The sequence below is a fragment of the Bos indicus genome, chromosome 3 (genome assembly GCF_029378745.1).
Source record: "Bos indicus isolate NIAB-ARS_2022 breed Sahiwal x Tharparkar chromosome 3, NIAB-ARS_B.indTharparkar_mat_pri_1.0, whole genome shotgun sequence".
In the NCBI taxonomy this organism is placed as follows: Eukaryota; Metazoa; Chordata; class Mammalia; order Artiodactyla; family Bovidae; genus Bos; species Bos indicus.
In genome coordinates this window covers 51,290,878-51,315,268 of record NC_091762.1, presented here as the reverse complement: position 1 = coordinate 51,315,268, position 24,391 = coordinate 51,290,878, and the positions used below count along the sequence as shown (strand labels likewise).

At 36.9% G+C, this 24,391-nt stretch overlaps 1 protein-coding gene and 1 non-coding gene across 12 annotated transcripts in view; both read right to left on the bottom strand.

The window, feature by feature from the left end:
- Positions 1-24,391, bottom strand: part of EVI5 (ecotropic viral integration site 5) — a 234,458-nt gene that overhangs the window by 21,326 nt on the left and 188,741 nt on the right. For 9 of the 11 annotated variants that reach the window (XM_070786098.1, XM_070786095.1, XM_070786096.1 and 6 more), the window contains one exon: positions 15,811-15,906. In XM_070786098.1, the coding sequence (XP_070642199.1) occupies positions 15,811-15,906 (96 nt within the window). Of the gene's footprint in view, positions 1-1,444; positions 1,540-7,082; positions 8,257-15,810; positions 15,907-24,391 lie in introns of those variants that run through there. The other 2 variants (XM_070786103.1, XM_070786100.1) reach the window with 2 other exon arrangements.
- TRNAC-ACA (transfer RNA cysteine (anticodon ACA)) lies at positions 10,440-10,511 on the bottom strand. The gene has a single exon. It is a non-coding gene; the product is annotated as a tRNA-Cys (tRNA).

Here is a 24,391-nt window from a genome sequence, read left to right as displayed (position 1 = left end):
CTGCGAGATATGGCCCATGAAAAGCACATGACTTACTGCTAAAACTTCCAACCACAATGTAAGAGTTTTAGTTTTGTAAATCTGAGAGAGCTAGCTATTCATCTTGTACCAATTTTCCTTTAATCAACAGTACATTTGTGGAGCACATTTTCTAAGGTTCCTAGTTTGAAACACTATCAATACTATACTATTGTTTCTTTAAAACTGAATTACATGATGCAAAAAAAAAAAAAAAGCCAAAGTTTTAAAATAACTGATTATATTTCCAAATCTTAGTGTAGTTGAAGAAACTGGATTAATATTTAAGAATAGATAGCATTAACAAACAAATGTGAACTACTGGGTAGCTTGGTTAAAAATAGCACAAGTATATCTAAATTAGACTGAAAAAAATCCAAATTGGCTCTGAAATGCATCATTTAAACCAAGGCCTTAATAGGAATATAACTTAAAACATAATTAAGGATGAAGATTTTATTTAATGCACTTCCTCTTGTTCAAGAAAGCTTTACCCTCAGCCATCAGCTAAATCTCTGTAAGTGCTTTTCTTCACTACCACACACTAAAAACAGACTAATAAGAAGGCACTCTGGTTTTAGAGGTGCCCCTCTTTATTGATTTCTTTTTTTTTTTTTTGAGGATAAAAAGGAGCTATTTATTTGTTAATAAAAAGAAAAATAGGTGACAGATATGAACAGATATTTTACCAAGAAGACATACAGATGGCAAATAAACCATGTGGAAAAAGAAAGATCAACATTATGATTCTTTGCTGCTGCTGCTAAGTCGCTTCAGTCGTGTCCAACTCTGTGCGACCCCAGAGATGGCAGCCCACCAGGCTCCCTTGTCCCTGGGATTGTCCAGGCAAGAACACTGGAGTGGGTTGCCATTTCCTTCTCCAATGCATGAAAGTGAAAAGTGAAAGCGAAGTCGTTCAGTCATGTCCGACTCTTCGAGACCCCATGGACTGCAGCCTACCAGGCTCCTCTGTCCATGGGATTTTCCAGGCAAGAGTACTGGAGTGGGGTGCCATTGCCTTCTCCATCTTTATTGATTTCTACAGTTATTTGTTCTGGAGCTCTTTACATACCTCTGAACCTTTGCATATGATGGTTTCTCTGCCTGAAATAGCTTTCTACTCTCCTTGTCCTGGCTAACTTCTATTCGTCCTTCAATAAAGAGTTTAGGCACCCCCACACCCAGAAATCTTTTCATATTTCTAGGCTGTGGCACCATACGGTTCTACCACAGCACTGCCAATACTGACTGGCTCTCCCTACCAGTCTGAATTCCTTCACAATTGGGACTATGACTTTTATACACCTAGCACAGGACTGGGATGGAAAGGACTTTATAATGATCATTTAAATAACTGTTTTGGAATGCAGAAATTGAGGCAAGGCCTGAAGTATGCCTGAGAGTTAAAAGATGTCCAAATACTCACTGACTGAATGAATGTATGAATAGGCATCCTAAGGCTACACAGTTAATCAGTGGCAGAACTAGCCCCACACTCCAGGATGACCATTTCTCAACCACCTACAGTAAGATGGAGAGCAAAGACACAAAATTCAGAAACAAAACTAAACTTATCAAATGAAAACACCCAAAGAACCAGAAACAAAATCCAGAATGCTATTAAGAACCTGATAAGTTGCATGGATATCTATTCTCCCCTCTTTATTTTATTAATGTGTTTAGCAGTAGTGAAGGAGAAAGTCAGAGTTAGATGAAGAGTCGGGATAATCAGCTTTCAAATAAATGAAATAAATTTAAAAAATGAACACTAAACTCTTGAAACCTGAGCACACAAATAAATTCCCTGGATTTTAAAATCATAGCTCATTTTGGTTGCCCCATGTCAGGTTGAATGAAAATCTTCAAGTACATCTTATCAGTGTCATTACAAATGTCAACAAACAATACTGTAATCATGCTAAAACCTTATTGGTATCATACATATGATTGAAATGTCTTTAGGCATTTATATCTTATTTTCCTCATGTCTTAGATCTAAGAGTATACTATTAGATGACCTCTTCATGAAAGGCTAAAAGGAAGTCTCTTCCACCCTTACTGAAATAAATCCATTTCAGTTCAGTTGCTCAGTCGTGTCTGACTCTTTGCAACTCTATAGACTGCAGCACGTCAGGCCTCCCTGTCCATCACCAACTCCCAGAGTTTACTCACCGTTGACTCACTTACGTTGAGTCAGTGATGCCACCCAACCATCTCATCCTTTGTCAATCCCTTCTCCTCCCATCTTCAATCTCAGTATCAGGGTCTTTTCAAATGAGTCAGCTCTTCACATCAGGTGGCCAAAGTATTGGAGTTTCAGCTTCAACATCAGTCCTTCCAATGAATATTCAGGACTGATTTCCTTTAGGATGGATTGGTTGGATCTCCTTGCAGTCCAAGGGACTCTCAAGAGTCTTCTCCAACACCATAGTTCAAAAGCATTAATTCTTCAGCGCTCAACTTTCCTTATAGTCCAACGCTCACATCCATACATGAATACTGGAAAAACCATAGCCTTGACTAGATGGACCTCTGTTGGCAAAGTAACATCTCTGCTTTTTAATATGCTATCTACGGAGGAGCCTGGTAGGCTGCAGTCCATGGAGTTGCTAGGAGTCGGACACGACTGAGCGACTTCCCTTTAACTTTTCACTTTCCTGCATTGGAGAAGGAAATGGCAGCCCACTCCAGTGTTCTTGCCTGGAGAATCCCAGGGACAAGGGAGCCTGGTGGGCTGCCATCTCTGGGGTCGCACAGAGTTGGACACGACTGAAGCGACTTAGCAGCAGCAGCAGCAGCAGCAGGTTGGTCATAACTTTTCTCCCAAGGAATACTAATAAGTAACTACACCAACTGTCACTCTAGGCTTTATAGTTAGTTCCATTTCCTTTAAAAATGCTTAGTATTATCTGCCTTTATTTCTTATAACTCAAGTGGCATTTGACCACTTGGGTATATGCAGCTTCCTTTGAAGTGGTTTCTTGTGATATGTTTCCAATCTAACAGCCACAGAGTAATTGTTGGGACCATTTATTTAGCAATTTACAGATCAGTACAGTTGTCCCTCAGTATCCAAGGGAGACTGGATCAGGACCCTGTGTATACCAAAATCCACAGATGATCAAGTCCCTCATATAAGATGGAGTAGTATTTGCATATAACCTGTGCACATCCTTCTGTATAATTTAAGTAATCTCTAAATATGGGGATTCCCTGGTGGCTCAGTGGTAAAGGATCTGCCTACCAATGCAGGAGATGCGGGTTCGATCCCCAGGTTCGAAAGATCCCCTGGAGAAATAAATGGCAACCCGCTCCAGTACTCTTGCCTAGAAAAGTATACTTCCTACAATGTCTTGCACAATATCAGAAAAAATTCCATCTGATACAGCTTAATATTCAAGCCTGACTTTACACTTATAACTGGTTCTGTTCCTTGGCCAATGGCATATTATTTCTTGAGGACACTTACTTGTCCTTTAATTCAGAGTACCAGATCTGAATTTCTAGTTCCAGACTGATTCTTTATTTTGTAAATTGGCAGTTCACCCAGATTTTGTCCTAGAAATTTTGTAAAGAAACCCTTCTAGAGGCATGTCCTACTTTAGTCAATACTTCTAAAAGGCTCCTTTCCTTGGTATCTCATCTTTTCTGGGTTCTAGTTCCTTCTCGCCTTGGTTTCTAGTTTTTGAAAAATTGATATTGGAGTATAGTTTTACAAAGTTGTGTTAGTTTCAGGTATACAGCTAATTGTTTTATATTTTTCATTTTTCTTTTCTAAGTGATTTAATTATTGCACTTTACCCTCTCCTACCAGAAACTTTTTTCGTATTCTCACAATTCAACTCCAAATTTCTTAATGAAACTACCATCATTAGAAACATTATTATTCACTAACAAATCAAAATTTTTCTTTTTACCTACAGCAACCAGGATACACAGATGTATGTAGTTGAGTAGAACACCCTCTTTTTATGAATGTAACATAAAACTATGAGATTGTCTAAAAGTCCTGTGTTGGATTATCATTGTTTTTCTTTATATGAATGTGGTATATTATTCTTTTAGGAGGCAACGAATGAATGGAAACATATCACTGGAGATTTTAAAAACATCTGGAAACAATTGCTGGAAGTTTGGCCACTGGTTGGATTACTTTCCCATCACAGGTCATTATAAGATACTGAGATAGTTCCCCGTGCTATACAGTATGTCCTTGTTGCTACCTATTATACATACAACAGTGTGCATATGTTAATTCCAAACTGCTAACTTCTCTCCCTTTCTCCCTTCTTTGGTAACCATAAACTTGTTTTCTATGTCTGTGACTCTATTTTGGTTTTTAAATAAGTTCATTTGTATAATTTTTAAAATTCCACATACAAGTGATATCATATGATATTTGACTTTCTATAAATAGATTCTTGAAACAGAATATATCGAATAGCTGAGCTAATTTACATAGTTGAATAAGCTTGTATTTCTTAAGTAATATGTATATATGAAAATGGGTTGACAATTTTTACTTAATTCTAGGTTTCTAGAAATGTCAGATTTGGCTAAAAAATCTCAGTTGCCTCTGTTTCCAGAAAATCATCTAATATTTAAAAGCTAAGATTTTAGTGGCAACCACTGGAAACTAAAGCAGAATTTAGGGTCAAGTCAGACCACTTCCCCAGTCTCAGATTATATAGAAGTCTAAAACCTGAAGAAAGAAAAGTAAGGAATACTAAATGAGGATAGATTTCTACCACCTAAAAATTGACTCTCATCTGAGAGACAGAATTACTTTTAATTCAATTAAACTCCTATTAAACTCTTACTTTGTCTACCATAAGACAGCTGAACTGGTCGACAGATTTGGCAAGGCACTGGATTGGAGTAGATCAGAAGCTCCAGGGCCTAGGCAGTAGTTCTGTCTCTGCCACTAAAGAGCTGCACAACTTTGGGTAAGTCCCTTCAACTCTTGGGTACTCAGGTTCCTCATTTATTAAGTGAAAAACTAGATAAACTTTAAGAACAAGTCTGGTTTAAAAAAAAATATATATATATATATTTCACTTTTTTAAAATCTTAGTTTTAAGTCTTTTACATAGTGCTATTATTCCAGACTTAAAATACTGGACACTGTTCAATAAATATTTTCTTAATTATAATAAGATGAACTGCTTACCTGAGAAAATGGAATATGTTAAGAGTAGTAACAGTCATTTAAAGAAGTCATTAAAGAATCAGTTTTTTATCGATAAATGGAGATTGCAAGATTAAAAACCAGTGCTACACATTTCATTCAAGAGCCTTAAAGCAATTTTCATAGGAGTACAATTATGCCCTATCATAGACAGAGTGCCTAATGAACTATGGACGGAGGTTCCTGACATTGTACAGGAGACAGGGATCCAGACCATCAACATGGAAAAGAAATGTAAAAGAGCAAAATGGCTGTCTGGGGAGGCCTTACAAATAGCTGTGAAAAGAGACGTGAAAAGCAAAGGAGAAAAGGAAAGATATAAGCATCTGAATGCAGAGTTCCAAAGAATAGCAAGGAGAGATACTGATCCTCAGCGATCAATGCAAAGAAAGAGAGGAAAACAACAGAATGGGAAAGACTAGAGATCTCTTCAAGAAAATTAGAGATACCAAGGGAACATTTCATGCAAAGATGGGCTCGATAAAGGACAGAAATAGTATGGACCTAACAGAAGCAGAAGATATTAAGAAGAGGTGGCAAGAGTACACAGAAGAACTGTACAAAAAAGATATTCAAAACCCAGATAATCACGATGGTGTGATCACTCACACTCACCTAGAGCCAGACATCCTGGAATGTGAAGTCAAGTGGGCCTTTGAAAGCATCACTACGAACAAAGCTAGTGGAGGTGATGGAATTCCAGTTGAGCTATTTCAAATCCTGAAAGATGATGCTGTGAAAGTGCTGCACTCAATATGCCAGCACATTTGGAAAACTCAGCAGTGGCCACAGGACTGGAAAAGGTCAGTTTTCATTCCAATCCCAAAGAAAGGCAATGCCAAAGAATGCTCAAACTACCGCACAATTGCACTCATCTCACACGCTAGTAAGGTAATGCTCAAAATTCTCCAAGCAAGTCTTCAACAGTACATGAACCATGAACTTCCACATGTTCAAGCTGGTTTTAGAAAAGGCAGAGGAACCAGAGATCAAATTGCCAACATCCGCTGGATCATGGAAAAAGCAAGAGAGTTCCAGAAAAACATCTATTTCTGCTTTAGGGACTATGGCAAAGCCTTTGACTGTGTGGATCACAATGAAATGTGGAAAATTCTGAAAGAGATGGGAATACCAGACCACCTGACCTGCCCCTTGAGGAACCTATATGCAGGTCAGGAAGCAACAGTTAGAACTGGACATGGAACAACAGACTGGTTCCAAATAGGAAAAGGAGTACGTCAAGGCTGTATATCGTCACCCTGCTTATTTAACTTCTATGCAGAGTACATCATGAGAAACGCTGGGCTGGAAGAAGCACAAGCTGGAATCAAGATTGCTGGGAGAAATATCAGTAACCTCAGATATGCAGATGACACCACCCTTATGGCAGAAAGTGAAGAGGAACTCAAAAGCCTCTTGATGAAAGTGAAAGAGGAGAGTGAAAAAGTTGGCTTAAAGCTCAACATTCAGAAAACTAAGATCATGGCATCCAATCCCATCACTTCATGGGAAATAGGTGGGGAAACAGTGGAAACAGTGTCAGACTTTATTTTTTTGGGCTCCAAAATCACTGCAGATGGTGACTGCAGCCATGAAATTAAAAGACGCTTACTCCTTGGAAGGAAACTTATGACCAACCTAGATAACATATTAAAAAGCAGAGACATTACTTTGGCAACAAAGGTCAGTCTAGTCAAGGCTATGGTTTTTCCAGTGTTCATGTATGGATGTGAGAGTTGGACTGTGAAGAAAGCTGAGCACCGAAGAATTGATGCTTTTGCACTTGCTAGATCTCCTCCTAGCCCACTGGTGGTTTTGGTCTCCTTCGCTGGCTCTCTTGACCTTAAAGGTGAGGAGCACCACAAACTTGCTTCTAGACCCCCTTTCTCTTTATTGACGAATGCTATTTATATGCCAATGACAAATAAACCTATTTTTAGCCCCTGATCTCTTTTTAGAGCCTCATACTCACATATCCATTGTCTGCCTGCTATTTTCATTTTAATGTTTAATAGGAATCTCAACCTTAAAACTTTGGATCTTCTACCTTCCCTAACCTCAGTAAGTTGCACCAACAACTATCAAGCATCTCTGGAGTCAATGACTACTCTCTCTCTCATGTTCCTCACACAATCCACCAGCAAGTTCTCTACCTCTAAAACATCCACCACGCTAAGATTTCCACTTCTGCTCTTACCTGGACTATTTTAATGGCCTCCTAATGAACCTCCCTATTTCCATTCTTACTTTCCTACAACCAATTCACCACATAGCAGGCAGGGCAAATCAGATCACATCATTCTTGCTTAGCCAAAAATAAAGTCCAAATGATTGATCCTGGCTTACAGAACATTATATAGGATTTGACTCTCTTTCTTTAGTCTTACCTCATACTATTTTTTTTCCCATTCTCTACTATACTTGAGCCACATTAGTATGGTTTCTCAAAAGTCCACTTCATTTTTTCCAGGGTCTTTGTGCTAGGTTTTTTTTTTCTGCCAGGAATGATCTTTTCACTGTTTTTTTGCACATCAGAAGCTCCTTAGCATTCCTATCACAACTTATATGTTACCTTATCAGCAAAGCCTTCCACAAACATTTCTTCACTAAAAACATTTTCATGGAGTACCTACCACATGCCAACACTATTCTGGATGCTAGGGGAAAGGTACTCAGTCTTATTAGTAATTAAGGAAATACTCATTAAAACTGTAATGAGAATCCTCTTCACAGTCAGAATTACTAAAATTAGATAAAGACCGACAATCCCACATGCTGACGAGCATGTAGAACAATGAAAACTGTCTTTATGGCACACGGGAGTATACACTGTTGTTGTTGTTATTTAGTCACTAAGTGGTGTCTGACTCTGTAGCTTACCAGGCTTCTCTGTCCATAAGATTCCCCAGGCAAGGATCCTAGAGTGGGTTGCCATTTCCTTCTCCAGGGGATCTTCCTGACTCAGGGATTAAACCCATATCTCCTGTATTAGCAGGTGGATTCTTTACCACTGAGGCCACGTGGGAAGCCCAATAAACAACAGCAATGATCTTAAAAGGCCAAAACAGAAGTAATTTAAATATTCACCAACAGAATAGATAAATAAATTGTGGTATATTTATATAAAGAAAAGTTACATAGCAATGAGAATGAATAACCTAGAGCTACATTTAAGAATAACATGGTTAAATTTCACTAGCAACTTTGAGCAAAAGAAGCACGGCACAAAAGAAGATATACCATAAGAAGTCATTTACATAAAATTTAAAAACTTAAACCACTGTATTAGAAGTTGAGACCATAGTTATTTCTGAGGAGGAGGGTATGACTGAAGACAGGATGGGAGAGAGCATGAATGGAGCTTTGCAGTCTATCTCTTGGACCTGGGTGGTGGTTACATGGATGTGATCTCTGTGATAACTTACTGAGCTGTAAACTTGTCACCTGGGCACTTTTCTATAAGTAATACTTCTATAGAAAAGTTTTAGAAGTTTGTGTTCTTTAGATTGTTCAATTTTTATGACTATGAACCCATACAACTGCAGAATGTTAAGGATAATAGCTGGTGGACTCATTCTAGAAGGTCTCCATCACAGAAAGAGCAACGAAGAAACTGTTGCTTGGTCTTAGTATCAGGAACAGGTGTGGCTCTTCTAACCAACTGGTCTGTTTTATCACAAAGACACTATGAAAAGTTTAAAGTGACCAGATTTCCCCTTTTTGCTGACTGCTGAAAACCTTATTCTTCGAGCCAAGCTTGAGGCCCATGATAAAAATGTGTAAGATACTTTTGTGGTATGCGATTTTGTATTGGTCTTGTTCAAGGTTCCATGTTACATTCCTAGTGTTCTTGACTTTTTCTCACAAAATTACACTTTGCCTTTTTTTTTTTTTAATCATTTGCAAACTTCCTTTATCCTATCTGGAACAAAGCATGGTATTAGTGAATAAAAAATGCTCTAATTCTTTTCTTTCTTTTAAAAAATATATGGCTTGGTTTTACTTCAATATGTTTGGTTTTACTTTATTCTTATTTAATGCACTGTAATCTGACTAGAAGTCCTGACCCTAAATTCCAGCTTCTGCCACTTACTGGTTATGTAACTTTAGATGAATTATTTAGCCTCATTGAGCCTATAAAGTGGAAATATTAACAATTTTCACAGGATAACTGTGAAGATTAAAATAGTTATCCAAAAGATCTATATCTGGTTTAGCAACTACCACACAGAAAGTTTAATAAAAATAGGGAATATCTGCTTTATATAGAAAAGCTACTAAAAAAATAAAAAAGAAAAGCTACTAAGTGATTAGGCTAGATTTACTTTTGTGGGATTTTAAGGATATAAAGTACATTAAAACTATTTTATTAAGACATCATAAAAAATTAAGCAAAGCTGTATAATGGGGAAATATTTAATTTTTAGTATAAGTGGACTATCTTCAGTCTGGAATAAATCTACCTATTCCTAGATCTACCAGAACACATCAGCACCAAGAACAAGTTAAAACATAAAATTTGTGTTGCAAAAACATTTCCAGATCAGCTGTTTGGTGAGCATTTTCACATGAAAAAAATACTGTAAATGACAGCAAGGCTTAAAGGAACCCAGAAAAGCTTCATCAATTGATACTGTGGCTGAAGTGTATGATTATACTTCTCAATATGTCAATACCTAATGACTTCTGAGTACATTTCTTTTGGCTTCTAAATGAAATTAACTTTCTATTTCCTTCTATCTTCCTTTCCAGGCAGTTAGAAGATATTCTTTGTTTGTCTTTAATGGTTGGCAGCTGTAAGAAGATGGATCAAATGCTGAAGCAGACGGTGCATTCATTTCTGGAACTTATAGCTTTATGTCTTCTGACTTAAATGTTCCTGACGTCCAAACCTCCTGAAAAAGTTTAATTTTTCAAAACCCAGCCCAGATGCTGTTGCCATCTTATCCCACCATGTTTCAAAGGAGGCTATTTAGCATACGGGAATTAAGTGCATAGGTGGACTTAAAGTTACGTAGTCTAACCTCCCACCTCTGTCACTGACTAGTGTATGACCATGGGGAGTTATTTAATACCCAAGAACCTCAGTTTTATGACATGTAGAAAGTGAAGTCACTCCATCATGTCCGACTCTTTGTGATCCCATGGACTGTAGCCTACCACGCTCCTCCATCCATGGGATTTTCCAGGCAAGAGTACTGGAGTGGGTTGCCATTTCCTTCTCCAGAGGATCTTCCCAAACCAGGGATCGAACCTGGGTCTCCTGCATTGTAGGCAGACACTTTACCATTTGAGCCACCAGGGAAGTCCTTATGACATGTAAAGCATGAATAAGAATGATGCTACCTACTTCAGAAGTTTGCTGTGAAGACTAAAAGAAATAAAGGAAGTTTAATACTTAGTACAGTGTCTGACACAGAACGACTATTGAACAAATGGTATCTACTATAATGTATACTTTTGATTATGTATTACAATTTGTTTATTTGTATGCCTATTTCCTTACAAATAGCTGAGAAAAGAAGAGAAGTGCAAGCAAAGGAGAACGGGAAAGATTTACTGGTCTGAATGCAGAGTTCCAAAGAATACCAAGGAGAGCTAAGAAAGCCTTCTTAGGAGAACAATGCAAAGAAATAGAGGAAAACAACAGAACGGGAAAGACTAGATCTCAAGAAAATTGGAAATACCAAAGGAACATTTCATGCAAAGATGAGCTCGATAAAGGACAGAAACGGTAAGGACCTAACAGAAGCAAAAGAGGTTAAGATGAGGTGGCTAGATTTCACGGAAGAATTGTACAAAAAAGGTCTTAATGACCCAGATAACCATGATGGTGTGATCACTAGAGTCAGACATCCTGGGGTGTAAAGTCAAGTGGGCCTTACGAGGCATTACAACGAACAAAGCTAGTGGAAGTGATTGAATTCTAGCTGAGCTATTTAAAATCCTAAAAAAAGGTGCTGTTAATGTGCTGCACTCAACATGTCAGCAAATTTGGAAAACTCAGCAGTGGTCATAGGACTGAAAAAGGTCAGTTTTCATTCCAATCCCAAAGAAAGGCAATGCCAAAGAATGTTCTAAGTACTGCACAATTCTGTTCATTTCACATGCTAACAAGGTAATGCTTAAAACCCTACAAGTTAGGCTTCAGCACTACTTGAACCAAGAACTTCCAGATGTATAAGCTGGATTTAGAAAAAGCAGAGGAACCAGAGACCAAATTGCCAACATCTGTTGGATCACAGAAAAAGCAAGAGAATTCCAGGTAAGCATCTACTTCTGCTTCATTGACTATGCTAAAGCCTTTGACTGTGTGGATCACAATAAACTGTGGAAAATTCTTCAAGAGATGGGAATACCAGACCACCTTATCTGCCTCCTGAGAAACCTGTATGTAGGTCAAGAAGCAACAGTTAGAACCCGGCATGGAACAATGGACTGGTTCCAAATTGGGAAAGGAGTATGTCAAGGCTGTATATTGTCACCCTGCTTATTTAACTTATATGCAGAGTACATCATGAGAAATGCTGTGCTGGATGAAGCTCAAGCTGGAATCAAGATTGCTGGGAGAAATATCAATAACCTCAGATATGCAGATGACACCACCCATGCAGATGATACCACCCTAATGGCAGAAAGTGAAGAGGAACTAAAGAGTCTCATGATGAAAGCTAAAGAATTCCAAAAACTAAGATAGTGGCATCTGGTCTCATCACTTCGTGGAAAATAAATAGGGAAAAAAATGAAAACAATGACAGACTTTATTTTCTTGGGCTCCAAAATCACTATGGACAGTGACTGCAGCCATGAAATTAGGAGACGCTTGCTCCTTGGAAGAAAAGCTATGTCAAACCCAGACAGCATATTAAAAAGCAGAGACATCACCTTGCCAACAAAAGTCCGTCTAGTCAAAGCTATGGTTTTACCAGTAGTCATGTACGGATGTCAGAGTTGGACCATAAAGAAGGCTGATCGCAGCAGAATTGATGCTTTCGAACTGCAGTGCTGGAGAAGACTCCTGAGTCTCTTGGACTGCAAGCAGATCAAACCAGTCAATCCTAAAGAAAATCAGTCCTGAATATTCATTGAAAGGACTGATGCTGAAGCCATCTGATGCAAAGAGCTGACTCACTGGAAAAGACCCTGATGCTGGGAAAGATTGAGGGCAGGAGGAGAAGTTGACAAGAGGATGAGATGGTTGGATGGCATCACTGACTCAATGGACATGAGTTTGAGCAAACAATGAAGGAGAGAGTGAAGGGAGACAGTAAAGGACAGAGAAGCCTGGCATGCTACAGTCCATGGGGTTGCAAAGAGTCAGACAGGACTGAACAACTGAACAACAATCTCCTTTGTTAGACTGTGAGTCCCTTGAGGCTATGAATTGTATTTCAATCTCCTTTATATTCAGTTCTAAACCCAGTGCCTAGTACAGAGTAGGTGCTGTGATGAAAGATGGATGAAAGGGCAGAAGGTGGGAAGACAGGGAAAGGAAAGCACTTAAATTGGGACCTTGGGTCTTATCTATGTCTGCCACGAGGATAGAACGTAGGGTTAGGAGAGGATTTATTCACAGCCCCTTCCAGCTCTGGGGCAGCAAGAGCTTCCATAGTGGCTTCTGTGAAGCTCTTGGCAGGGTAAGAGGCTTCAAATTAAAAGATTTCTATGGTAGGTAGGTAATACTAGGAGCAAAATTAGGTGCTAAGGGTAAGAATCACAGGGGTTGGGAGTCAGAGAAGGTGTGTGGATGGATGATAGTAAGCTGCAGAACATGAATATAAATCTCTATTTGCAATGCTAACAGAGAGAGATAGGGAGCTCTTGTGACTAGGTCAGCTGCAGAATTTACTTACAGGATATATGCAAATTCATGTGTCAAGGAGGACAGCACGGTTAAAATATGGTCACTAATTGATATTCTTAAGATTTTAAATATTGTTTTCTAATCTAAACTCTCTGTAAGTAGCACAGAAAAGATCGGCCACTCTGGATTAAACCCTGGCTCAATCGTTTACTATTTGTGTCATCTTGGGAAAAGTTACTTAATCATTCTGAGTCTGTTTCCACATCTATTCAACTGAGGATACTACCATCATATGGGATTATTATGAAAATTAGTAATAATAAATATGAAGTGTCTGACACCATGCTTGAGTGACAGACCAATAAACAGTATATATTATTGCTACTTTATAGATTAACAATATATTCAGCCATTCATGAAAAATAACTTAATTCTCTTTACCATTTCATACAGACAACTAGGCTAAGTGGTCATAGCTGTTAGAACATGCACAACATTGCTATATCTTCAGGAAGATGAATCTGCAAAGCTGTTTCAATATTTCCTTCAACATTTAGAGAAGTACAAAAATCAGCTAACACAGTAACTATTAACAGTCACATGCTCAAATACAGCATTAATACTTAAAAGTCAATTCTTATGTTGAAAGTCAAAGATTCTAGCAAATTCTAGCACACAAGCAAAAGTTAAGTTGGAGCAATTAGACTGACTTCAGTTTATCTGTCTGTCTTTTTTCCCCCACTGTGAAGTGCTATACACAAGAATGAAAAAAAAAAAAAATCACTAGAATAAAAAGGTGAAATCTGTTTAAATCTCTCAAGAAGCTGGCCAACAAATAGTAAGTTTTATACTAAGTCAACTACAGCCATTATCTCAGTTTAAACTTTCACTTGTTTTCCCTTATGCTTTCTTCAGTTATAAAACTTTGAACAGGTGAATACTGTTAAAATTTGCTCCAAAAACATAATGAAAATAAGTCTCCAACTAAAGACCTATAGTGGTTTCACAATATCTAGCACACTTAATCTCTTCTAGCTTTGAAGATTCACCATAAACTGATTCTATTCAGTCTAACTTTATTTCCCCAATGCAGTCACATTACTTCTGAATCAAACCTGGCCTCCTCCACTCCCAAGCCTATACTCACTCTCACCTCTGTGTGCCTGTGTGGTTTCCTGCTGCTGCTGCTGCTTAGTTGCTAAGCTGTGTCTCACTCTTTGCAACCCATGGACCACAGCCTGCCAGCCTCCTGTCCATGGGATTTCCCAGGCAAGAATACTGGAGTGGGTTGGGAGTGTGGTCCCCAACTATACTCATTCTCCTCTCTACTGTTTTCTAACTGGGACTTGTTTTAAGCCCACGACTCTGGCCTATTCTGAATCACCCAATTAGCATCTTATCACAAACTGTTCTAAAATTAAAGATTATTTTCACAAGCCACACCTAAAAATCTGACATTAAAGTTAAACCTCATGTTAACTATTTTCTGGCATTCCTGATGAGGAGAGAGTATCATTATTTTTAGTTAAATATGTTTCCTTATCACTAGATGTCAAAATTATAAATGGGAAATTGATTTATTTCAGCCATAATTTTCTTTGAGAAAATCTTTTGAATGTAAGGAATAATCCCTAGGGTTCTCAATAAGAATCTCTAGAACATGCTTATTTGTAACTTGTTCTTTCATGTATGACTATCAGATCAGATTATAAAAAACTTCACATGAATAAAATTATACATGATCTTGGATCCCTCAAATGCTATCACAGCTGAAAAATCAGTATTTATAAAAGACCTACAAAACTTCAAGGCAAATTAAATTAAACCACATCTAAGATTCATCATTTTTGTTAGCTTTTTTCCTTTTCATTCAGAATTTACTTAGATTGACTGCCTCCAGGAGGTATTACCCAAAATACAGACTTTAACTGAAGAGTGTAATACCAGGAAAGGGTAATGTCCACACTTTTTCCTTTGAGGTTAAATTAATTTAGTGAAGAAAATGAGTTTCTTTCTTAAGAAGCGAGGTTTATATTACCCCTTCAAGTCACTGTGAATAAATATTATTGTACAAATAGTTCAATATAAGAAGCATACTTTTCCATTTATGTTTAATTAGATAGTTATCATTAGGAAAAAACCCAAGGAAACTGACCTAGAATCACATTAATTAAAAAGTGTCTCTCTTTATCAAAACACACTATTTTGAATAATTTAAATTATCTAGGATAATAAAACTATTTAGTAAAAACTACTTGAAAATTTCATGAGTTGACTCTCACAGATTCAAGTTAGTGCCAGTTTAAAAAGTATTCAGATACTAAGAAATCTGTTAACTGATATTAGGCAAGTATCCTTTTTTGCAATCTCAGTAATACTGCTATGAAGTGAAAAAGAAGACAAGAGTAAAAAAGACTTCCCTTTAGTCACAACGGTAATACCACAAATCTACTATAGAGATAAAAAGAAAAATTTAGTTTAATTGAAGTAACTTTGAAACCCAGGCAAACAATCAAGTGTTTTCAGATCTCAATAAAAAAGTAAAGTATTCGCCATACAAACATTAATTGATCATTTCAGATATGATTAACAAGGTTTAAGGAAAACAAATCCTCAATACTAGAACAGAAAAATGTGTGTTAAAAAGAAGATAATCTTCTAAAATACTATTATTAATAATAATCAAAGATTCACAAAAAATATTTACCATGAAAGAGTCAATCATAAGCAATAATAAAGTGTTGTCACAATACAGAGGAAGGAAGAAAGAAATATGTGATGATCAAAATTTATCACTTACCTCATGATTCAGCTCTGCTATCTGATCTTTCAGTTCCCTAATGTACTGGTTAGAATCAGACTTGTTAAGCTGTCCTTGAAGCTTTCCTTCTTCTTTCTGTTTTGTGACAATATAACAAAGCAAAATCAAGAGACAATTTTCACAGCCTGTACTCAATTATTTGAAGATTCAGGACAGCATAAAGGCATATCCTTTAACTGGCTAAATTCTGAACAAATATATTCTCAAGCTATTTCTGTAAAATTAATAGAAAACTATACTATTTCTAAATAATGCTGATTAACTGTATTAATATAATTAACACAATTTATAAACTGTATCTTTTGAGAGACTCTTAGAAATCAATAATTGAAAAGGGTCTACTAGTGAAAAAAAATTACCCTAGAATTTGAAAGCCATTTATTAAGTCATTTTGAGGGTAAATGCTTTTCTATCCATTCCATAAGAGATTCAATACTTAATTGGGAAAGTGGTAAGTCTCCTACAATTACAGTAGGAAGTTGCTTTAGCTGGGGGACAGAAAGAAGAAAAAAAAAAAGAGAAAAGGTTGTTCAAAACCCTCTTACAAGGGGAAGATGGCTCTGAATAGCTTCTGTTTAATTAGCTCAGCAATGTGATTAAAAGGTGCTCTAATCCTGAGAACTAGTTACAGAATCATGCTGGAATCATTTTCCAGGGAGACAGACTGGAAAGAGGAGGAACTGCCTTTTTCTTACACCACCTGAAAACAAATGAACTTTTAAGGTAAAGGGAAAAAAACAGGATTGTTTTTGGTGTCTTCAGATTATTTGTTTAGGAGGCCATGTCTGATGTTTAAAATGTTAAGAAGCTCTGATCCAGAGACATCTACTGAAAACTACTGAGCAACTCCTGATGCCAGAAAAGTATCAATTTACCTTCAATAGTCACCACTCAGTTTCTTTCCATGGAGACAACCACTGTTAACAGTTTTTTTCATGTAGTCTTCCCATGGTGTTTTGTACAGACATGTGTAAACTCACATGTATACACACATATTTTTACTCATACTATAGACACCATACAAGCTGTTCTATACTTGCTATTATCTCAAGAATAGTACCTGAAGATCATTCAATATCAGCATGCAGCAGAAGGATAATACATTGTGATCTGAGAGAATTTTGGAGTTCCTGTAAAAGTTATCTTAGTGGTATCTAAACATTTATCAGTTACTTAAAAGTAAGTTGTAAAAGGTGCCTTAGGTTCTGTACAATTACCTTGAGTGTGATTGGTTGTAGTGAAGAGCATTTTCCAACGTGGAAAATGTGTCTTTCCACTCACAGTAAGAAGGGACCTTGGACATAATCTGGTTTGGAATTCTGACTGCAATCACGTGCAGCCTCTACTTTGCTTCCACACCCGCTCCCCTAACATCCTTAGCAAAAAGAAGAACTAGCCAGAACTGCCTTGGCAACAGGATGGGCAGCTCCTTTGCAGAGTAATGGCAACCACCCCAACAAGACTGCTCTTCTGTGTTACTCTATTCCTGCCACCTTCATTTCATTCTTATGTACCCTTTAGTCTGTTCTGCAATCCTTTCATCAAGTCATTCCTATATGATCCTTCCCTCTCTTTTTTTATTATGGAAATTTGACTTAAAAACCTTTTATTGGAATGTGGCCTCCTGAAGCAGTTTGATGTAACTAATATTTGTAGAGAGGTAAAAAAACAATTGAGTTTCCCTGGTGGCTCAGTGGTAAGAAGCCGCCTGCAATGCAGGAGATGTGGGTTTGATCCCTGGGTCGGGGAGATACCCTGGAGAAGAAAATGGCAACCCACTCCAGGATTCTTGCCTGGGAAATTCCATGGAAATTTCCTGGCAAGAGGAGCCTGGCAGGCTACAGTCTATGGGGTCACAAAAGAGTTGGAAATGACTTAGCGACTAAAAAACAACAAAAGAACTACTACTGTTTCTGTCTAGTCAGTGTTAATGCTAGGCGTGTCTGCTCTTTGTGACCCCATGGACTGTAGCCCACCAGGCTCCTCTGTTCATGGAATTCTCCAGGCAAGAATACAGGAGTGGAGTGCCATTTCCTACTCCACAGGCTGTAAAACTTTTCTTATACATTTAAGCACATGGATATCACATATAATCACCTAAAAAAAGAATTAATTTAACAATTACTATATTTCAAACATGCAGGGCCTTCAAAATACATACATAAGACATGTTTTTTAGCCATATTCCCATATTTAAGACAAAAATTCTTTTGAAAATTTAGAAATATCAATACGATGGCCAGAAAAATGATAGCAGAACCAATAGAACAGCAAAGATACCAAAACAGAATCCTAATCAAACCATCTCTGAAGCCTTCCTTACCGATTTTTTCATTTATATAAACCAATAAAATCTCGATTACTTAAACCAGTTTGAATATGGATCTGTCACTTATAACCAAAAAAATTAAAGCTAACATATCTTGAGCACTTATTAGGCCTTCACAATTGAGGTTCCCCCACAGGCTTCCCCAATGACTCAGTGGGTAAAGAATCTGCCTGCAATGGAGGAGACACAGATTCAATCCCTGGGTCAGGAAGATGCCCTCGAGAAGGAAATGGCAACCCACTCCAGTATTCTTGCCTGGAAAATTCCACAGACAGAAGAGCCTGTTGGCCTACATACAGTCCACAGGGCTGCAAAGAGTCGGATATGACTGAACATATAAACTCATAGTACTTATCACAGGAATTAAGCCCTAATGCCTAAAGTGTCCTTGTATGTAATGATCTAACTTACCTCCTATGCATCTAAAATGGTACTAGCTTTATATCATCCTTAGAACAACTGAGAAAATAGCTACTCAATTTTCTGTAGAGCTTCTCTATTGGAGGAGTGGTGGTAGAGAAAGACAGGCTTACAATGAGCTAAGAATTGTTCTAAGCCCTTTACATGTAATCATCACAACGTGTATAACTGTTGTTGTTCAGTCCCTCAGTCGTGTAGGATTCTTTGCGACCCCAAGGACTGTGGCACTCCAGGCTTCCCTGTCCTTCATCATCTCCTGGAGCTTGCTCAAACTCATGTCCATTGAGTCAGTGATGCCATTTTTATTCCTATTTCCTAGATAAGGACACTTAAATGAAAGACTGAGTGAACTGGATGCTCAAGAGTCACAACAATAGATGACACATTTTCTACCTTAAATTATGGCACTTTGAACATGAGAAATAATGAAACAGAATATATGGAGATCTATGCAAAGGACTCACAAATTAGCTTTCTTGGATTTGTTACAAAAATACTTATTTTAGCCTCTGCTGATTTAAGGGCTTCCCTGGTGGCTCAGACGGTAAAAAATCTGCCTGCAATGCAGGAGACCTAGGTTCGATCCCTGGGTTGGGAAGGAGGAAATGGCAACCCACTCTAGTATTCTTACCTAGGAAATCCCATGGACAGAGGAGCCTGGTGGGCTATAATCTATGGGGTTGCAAAGAGTCAGACATGACTAAATGACTAACACTTGCACTTTTCCCTCTGATTTACACAGGAATTGCAGTACCAAAGGAATTTAAAATGCTATAGCTACTTGGCATCTATGGCCCTAAGCTAATATGATCCATATTATCAATTTACAGTTATCTAATACAACTTACATGTCCTTATGCCTGCATCTTATTTTTAATCGTCCACTTTTTAAATGAAATATTTCAAAGGAAGAATAAGAACAAGTGTAATAAAATAAAGACTAATGAACCCACCACCTATATTCAGATTTTCCTTGGCTCTAGACTTACTCCACCTTTAGTCCTGTATATCTTAAAGATGGAAAAGATGATGTCAGGTAGAAAGGATTAAGTAGTGAATAACTGAAAGAAGAAGGAAGACAAGGAAGAATGTAGAAAAAAATTTTTGAAAGGAGAATATTCATTAATATAAATAAAATAAAGCCATTATTCTTCCAGAATGTACTTTCTAAATCCTATGTGACATGAGAAAGGGTAGCATACTTTTAGTAAGTAACTATATTTCCAAAGCCAGGAAATGTGATAAGAATTATCCATTTTAATATATGTGTTCAGCTGGCTTTTTATTTTAGTCTAATTTTATTACTATGTCATATTAATTCTCTTGAAATAGGTGATTAAATGGTAAGCGCAATCTACTACTTGGAAGATATCCTTCTGAATGAAATAAGCTAAATGTTTATGGTTTGGAATCATACTTGGATAAAGGTGATTTTTAATTAGGTCCTCAAGAAAGTTAAAAGTCTTGAGGATTTTGGTCATCATAGAGCAATATTGTCATGAGGGATAATGTAAAATTTTCAGGGTAAATAAAATGGCAAAACCACTCCAGTGTTCTTGCCTAGAAAACCCCATGGAGAGAGGAGCCTGGTAGGCTATATAGTCCATGGGGTCACTAAGAGTTGGACACAACTTAGTAACTAAACAACAACAAAAAATGACAAAGCCCAAGGTAAGTGCTAAAGCTATAAGAATGTAGAAGTGCGTTAGGTCTGAATGGCTGTAGAATGACCAGTAATAATAATTAAGACTATTGGAAAAAAGGCTTGGCAAGACAGAAATCATTAAGTCTGTTTTACAAAAAATGATCAAATGACTCCAGAGATTTGTTTCTTCCAAAGGTGGGTGGGTCATTGTAGGGTTTGGCTAAAAAGTTGGCTATAGCACTTTGACTTCTTTGGAGGGAAGGTAGTATTTAATGAAAAAACAGAGCAGTTAAGAAACTTTACAATAAAAAATGAAAAGCTTTTAACTTAAAAAAAGACTCCTGAATGACACTTGTGAAAATCAAAGAAGCCCTTTTAGATTTTATTGTTAAAAATAGGTGTTCTTTCAATGTCTATTAATTGTAGGGAAAAAGGCAGAATTTCAAAGAGAAACACTATATATTTGATGAAATCTAACTGCATATAGTTGTTCTTTTTAGATTTTAATATAAAGATTACTGTTAGTTTTTTTAAAAAACTTTTACAAATAAAAACATTCTGATGCCTATTAAATCATTGTTTCTGTGGACAGATACCCCAGTTAACAACCTGTAAGGCACTGGCTAAACTGAAGAAAGAGGAAGGGTGAATAAGCGGCTCCAGGCTTTAGCAGTTACCCCAGGAGAAGACAGTTACCATCCAGGCACACCGTCACACATTAGGAGCACACCAGGGCGACAGACACAAGTGGAAAGCTCCACTTGGGGTATTTTGATTCAATAGCCTCCTTTAAGGGAATATAGCTGATATTTCAATAACAGAGATAAAAAGTAAGAGATGTCCTGAATGCTATATAATGAACTGAAATGTATAAAAATGACATTTTATCTGTAAGTCTATGATTTTATATTCTACAAATAGGGTCTCACTTAAATATGTTAATATAAAGTCTTTCAAAGATTCTTTTTAAATGTAAAAACTGAATAACTGTATGCTTATAATACCAAAAAACATATATAATTACTATAGTCTAATAAGTAGGTATCAATTTAATTTCACTTCTGTGGCAGTTCATTCAATTATCTAATGTTTATGCTAACGCTGAAACTTCGGTCCTTTGGCCACCTCATGTGAAGAGTTGACTCATTGGAAAAGACTGATGTGGGAGGGATTGAGGGCAGGAGGAGAAGGGGACGACAGAGGATGAGATGGCTGGATGGCATCACTGACTCGATGGACGTCAGTTTGAGTGAACTCCGGGAGTTGGTGATGGACAGGGAAGCCTGGCATGCTGCGATTCATGGGGTTGCAAAAAGTCGGACACGACTGAGTGACTGAACTGAACTGAAGGGTTTTTTTGAAAGTATTTTTACACCTTTCTATTTTCAAGAAATGTCCACATGGTTCTTTCTGATAAGATGGTGGGAAAATGTCAGCTACAGTGGTAAATTTACCATGAACCTGAATTTTCTTGAGGTTTTGTTTTGGTCCAGCTGATAACAACAGATTGCCCGTTAACTGGTTTCCTAAGCAAAACAACAAGGTAAGTAACAAACTTAAAGGAAGAGAGATCCAACGTGTCAACAATTTTGGCATTCAGCAATTTCAATGAACAGACCTTAAATACTTTTTGTAACACAGTAAAAGAAACTTTACATCAAGATAGCATAAAGTAACATTTATAAAAGCTTTGAATGTACATTTCATACTTGGATCTACTTAGGAAAAATAATTTTAGGAATTATCATTATGATGTCTAAAATAATCTAATTCATATTAAGGCCTCAAGTCACTGAGCTTTATATATGAACCTCTTAGTCAAAAGGTCATTAATAATTCTAGTTAATAATATGCAAGCTTAAGTGACTGGGGTAAAGTATGACAACTATAACTTACTCTGACATGCATTGAAAAAATAAATTCGCTAGAATGGTGGGTAGGTTGAGTATCTGATGAAACAAGAGATAAAACAAATATATCAAAATATTAATTTTAGAATGGAGGTGGTGAATTTATGGTGTTCACTATAACACAATTCTTTCAACTTCTGTATTTTTGAAATTTTTCATAATAAAGTATTGGAAGAAGTCATCAATAAAAAACAACTAATTTCCTCTCCCTTCCCAGTCTGCTAAAAAGTAAGCACTTGGTCCAAACTGTTCTTATCTCCCAAAGTTACTTCATGATTCTTCACTTAAAAATCCATGTTTTTGGACTTTCCTGGCAGTTCAGTGGTTAAGACCCCATGTTTCTACTGCAGGGAACGTGGGTTCAACTCCTGGTCAGGAAACTAAGATTCCACATGCCAAACAGTGGGGACAAAAAGTAAAACAAGCAAAATAGAAATCCATGTTTTGCTTTAGAATGGACACTGCTTTCTTCACATTTTACTGAAAACTCAAGAAATGAAAAAGGAATATGATTAAACCATACAGTCAGTACTTCATTAAATAGAATATAATTTTGGAGCAAGCTAAGTTATAGTTCATCTCTATAATAACATACAGTAGATTTTATGGTTGTTACCTCAAAATCCATTCTCTCTCCTTCATTATGTAGTGGTAATAGGACTGGAATTCTCCTGATCCTCAACTCCATAGGTAGGCCCTGATTGGTGGAATTTAACCCAAACAAGATAAACACATCTATTTTGCATAGTGATTGGTTCAGGAGTTTCTCAAAGTGTGACACTCAAAACTTTTGCCACAAAGTATGGGGTATAGTTTCTTATTCTGGATATTATGACACATGGGTATAAAGCTCACTTGTTAGCCATTTTAACACAATAAGGAAAACCTCCAGAAGATAAAAATGATCAGGAGGGTAGAGCCTTAAGAATCATGGTTAAATACAAGATGGACCTCAAACTAAACTTTTCCTGAAGCATAACTTACTTCTGGACTTTTAGGCACACAAGCCAATAAATACCATTTAGTATTTAAGCCATATTATTTATGCCATAAACAAAACCAGAAATGGATTTTCTGTTACCTGCAATAAAACATCCTACCTAATAAATATTTTTAAAAATACGTCTGAGTAAAAGCACATGTGCTACTTTAGTCAAGTCCGACTCTTTGAGATCCTATGGATTGTAGCCCGCCAGGCTCCTCTGTCCATGGGATTCTCCAGGCAAGAACACTGGAGTGGGTTGCTGTACCCTCCTCCAGGGATATTCCCGACCCAGGGATTAAACACAGGTCTCTTATGTCTCATTGGCAGGCAGGTTCTTTACCACTAGTGCCACCTGGGAAGCCCAAGGAAACAAACACCATAATGTAAACAACATAACCTATGAAATGCTTAAAACAATGATTCCCAAAGATGATTATGAAAAAAACATTACTTTGGGAGTTTTGTAAACTTATAGATTAAGAGAATCTATTTCTGATCTACTGAATTCTAAATGTCTGGGAATGGAGCTTGAAATCTCTGAATAAGGGGTGATTCTGACATAACCAGTGTGACAAAAATACACTGAAACACACTGGTTTGAACTATCTTTGAAAATTAACTATTTCTTAAAAAACACAAATCTAAAATTAATATGCCAAGTAGAAAATGTTTGTTTATTTCTTAAAAATCTCAATATTTTATGAGTTGATACTCATTATAGAATTTACATAGTGTAATTTTATATATTAAAAAAAAAAAGGAGATATTTTTTAAACTACAACGACAGTGAATGTCCAGGTAAATGACCAAGACTCAAAAACTTACTTACAAATAGTCTCTCTGTTTCCAGAACAAATATATTTAAAAACAAAAATAGAAGAGAGCTGTCAAGGGTTCTTTAATTTCTTTCAATTCTGCTATCAGTTTCACTTCATGTTATTTCTGTGATAGTTTCAGCTGGTCAGTTCCCTGTCTACAGAGGTTGGTTCAATTTTGAACTCAAATCCCTTTCTTGGTTAACCTAGCTCTCAAACAGAAAATATAATTTTAAAGTTTGGTAATGTATGATGAGGAACTAAATAAAATGTTTAGGATCTGAGAAAATTCTACACATATGACCTGTAAGACTGAAAACTAATTGTTCTAAAGAATGAGGAAAAAAAAAAAAAAAAGCCAAAGATCTGCGGATCAAGAAAATAATTCTTTTAAAACTTAAAATCCCAATATTTATGAGGAGATACGGCAATAAATAAGGGAAAATGGAATCCAAT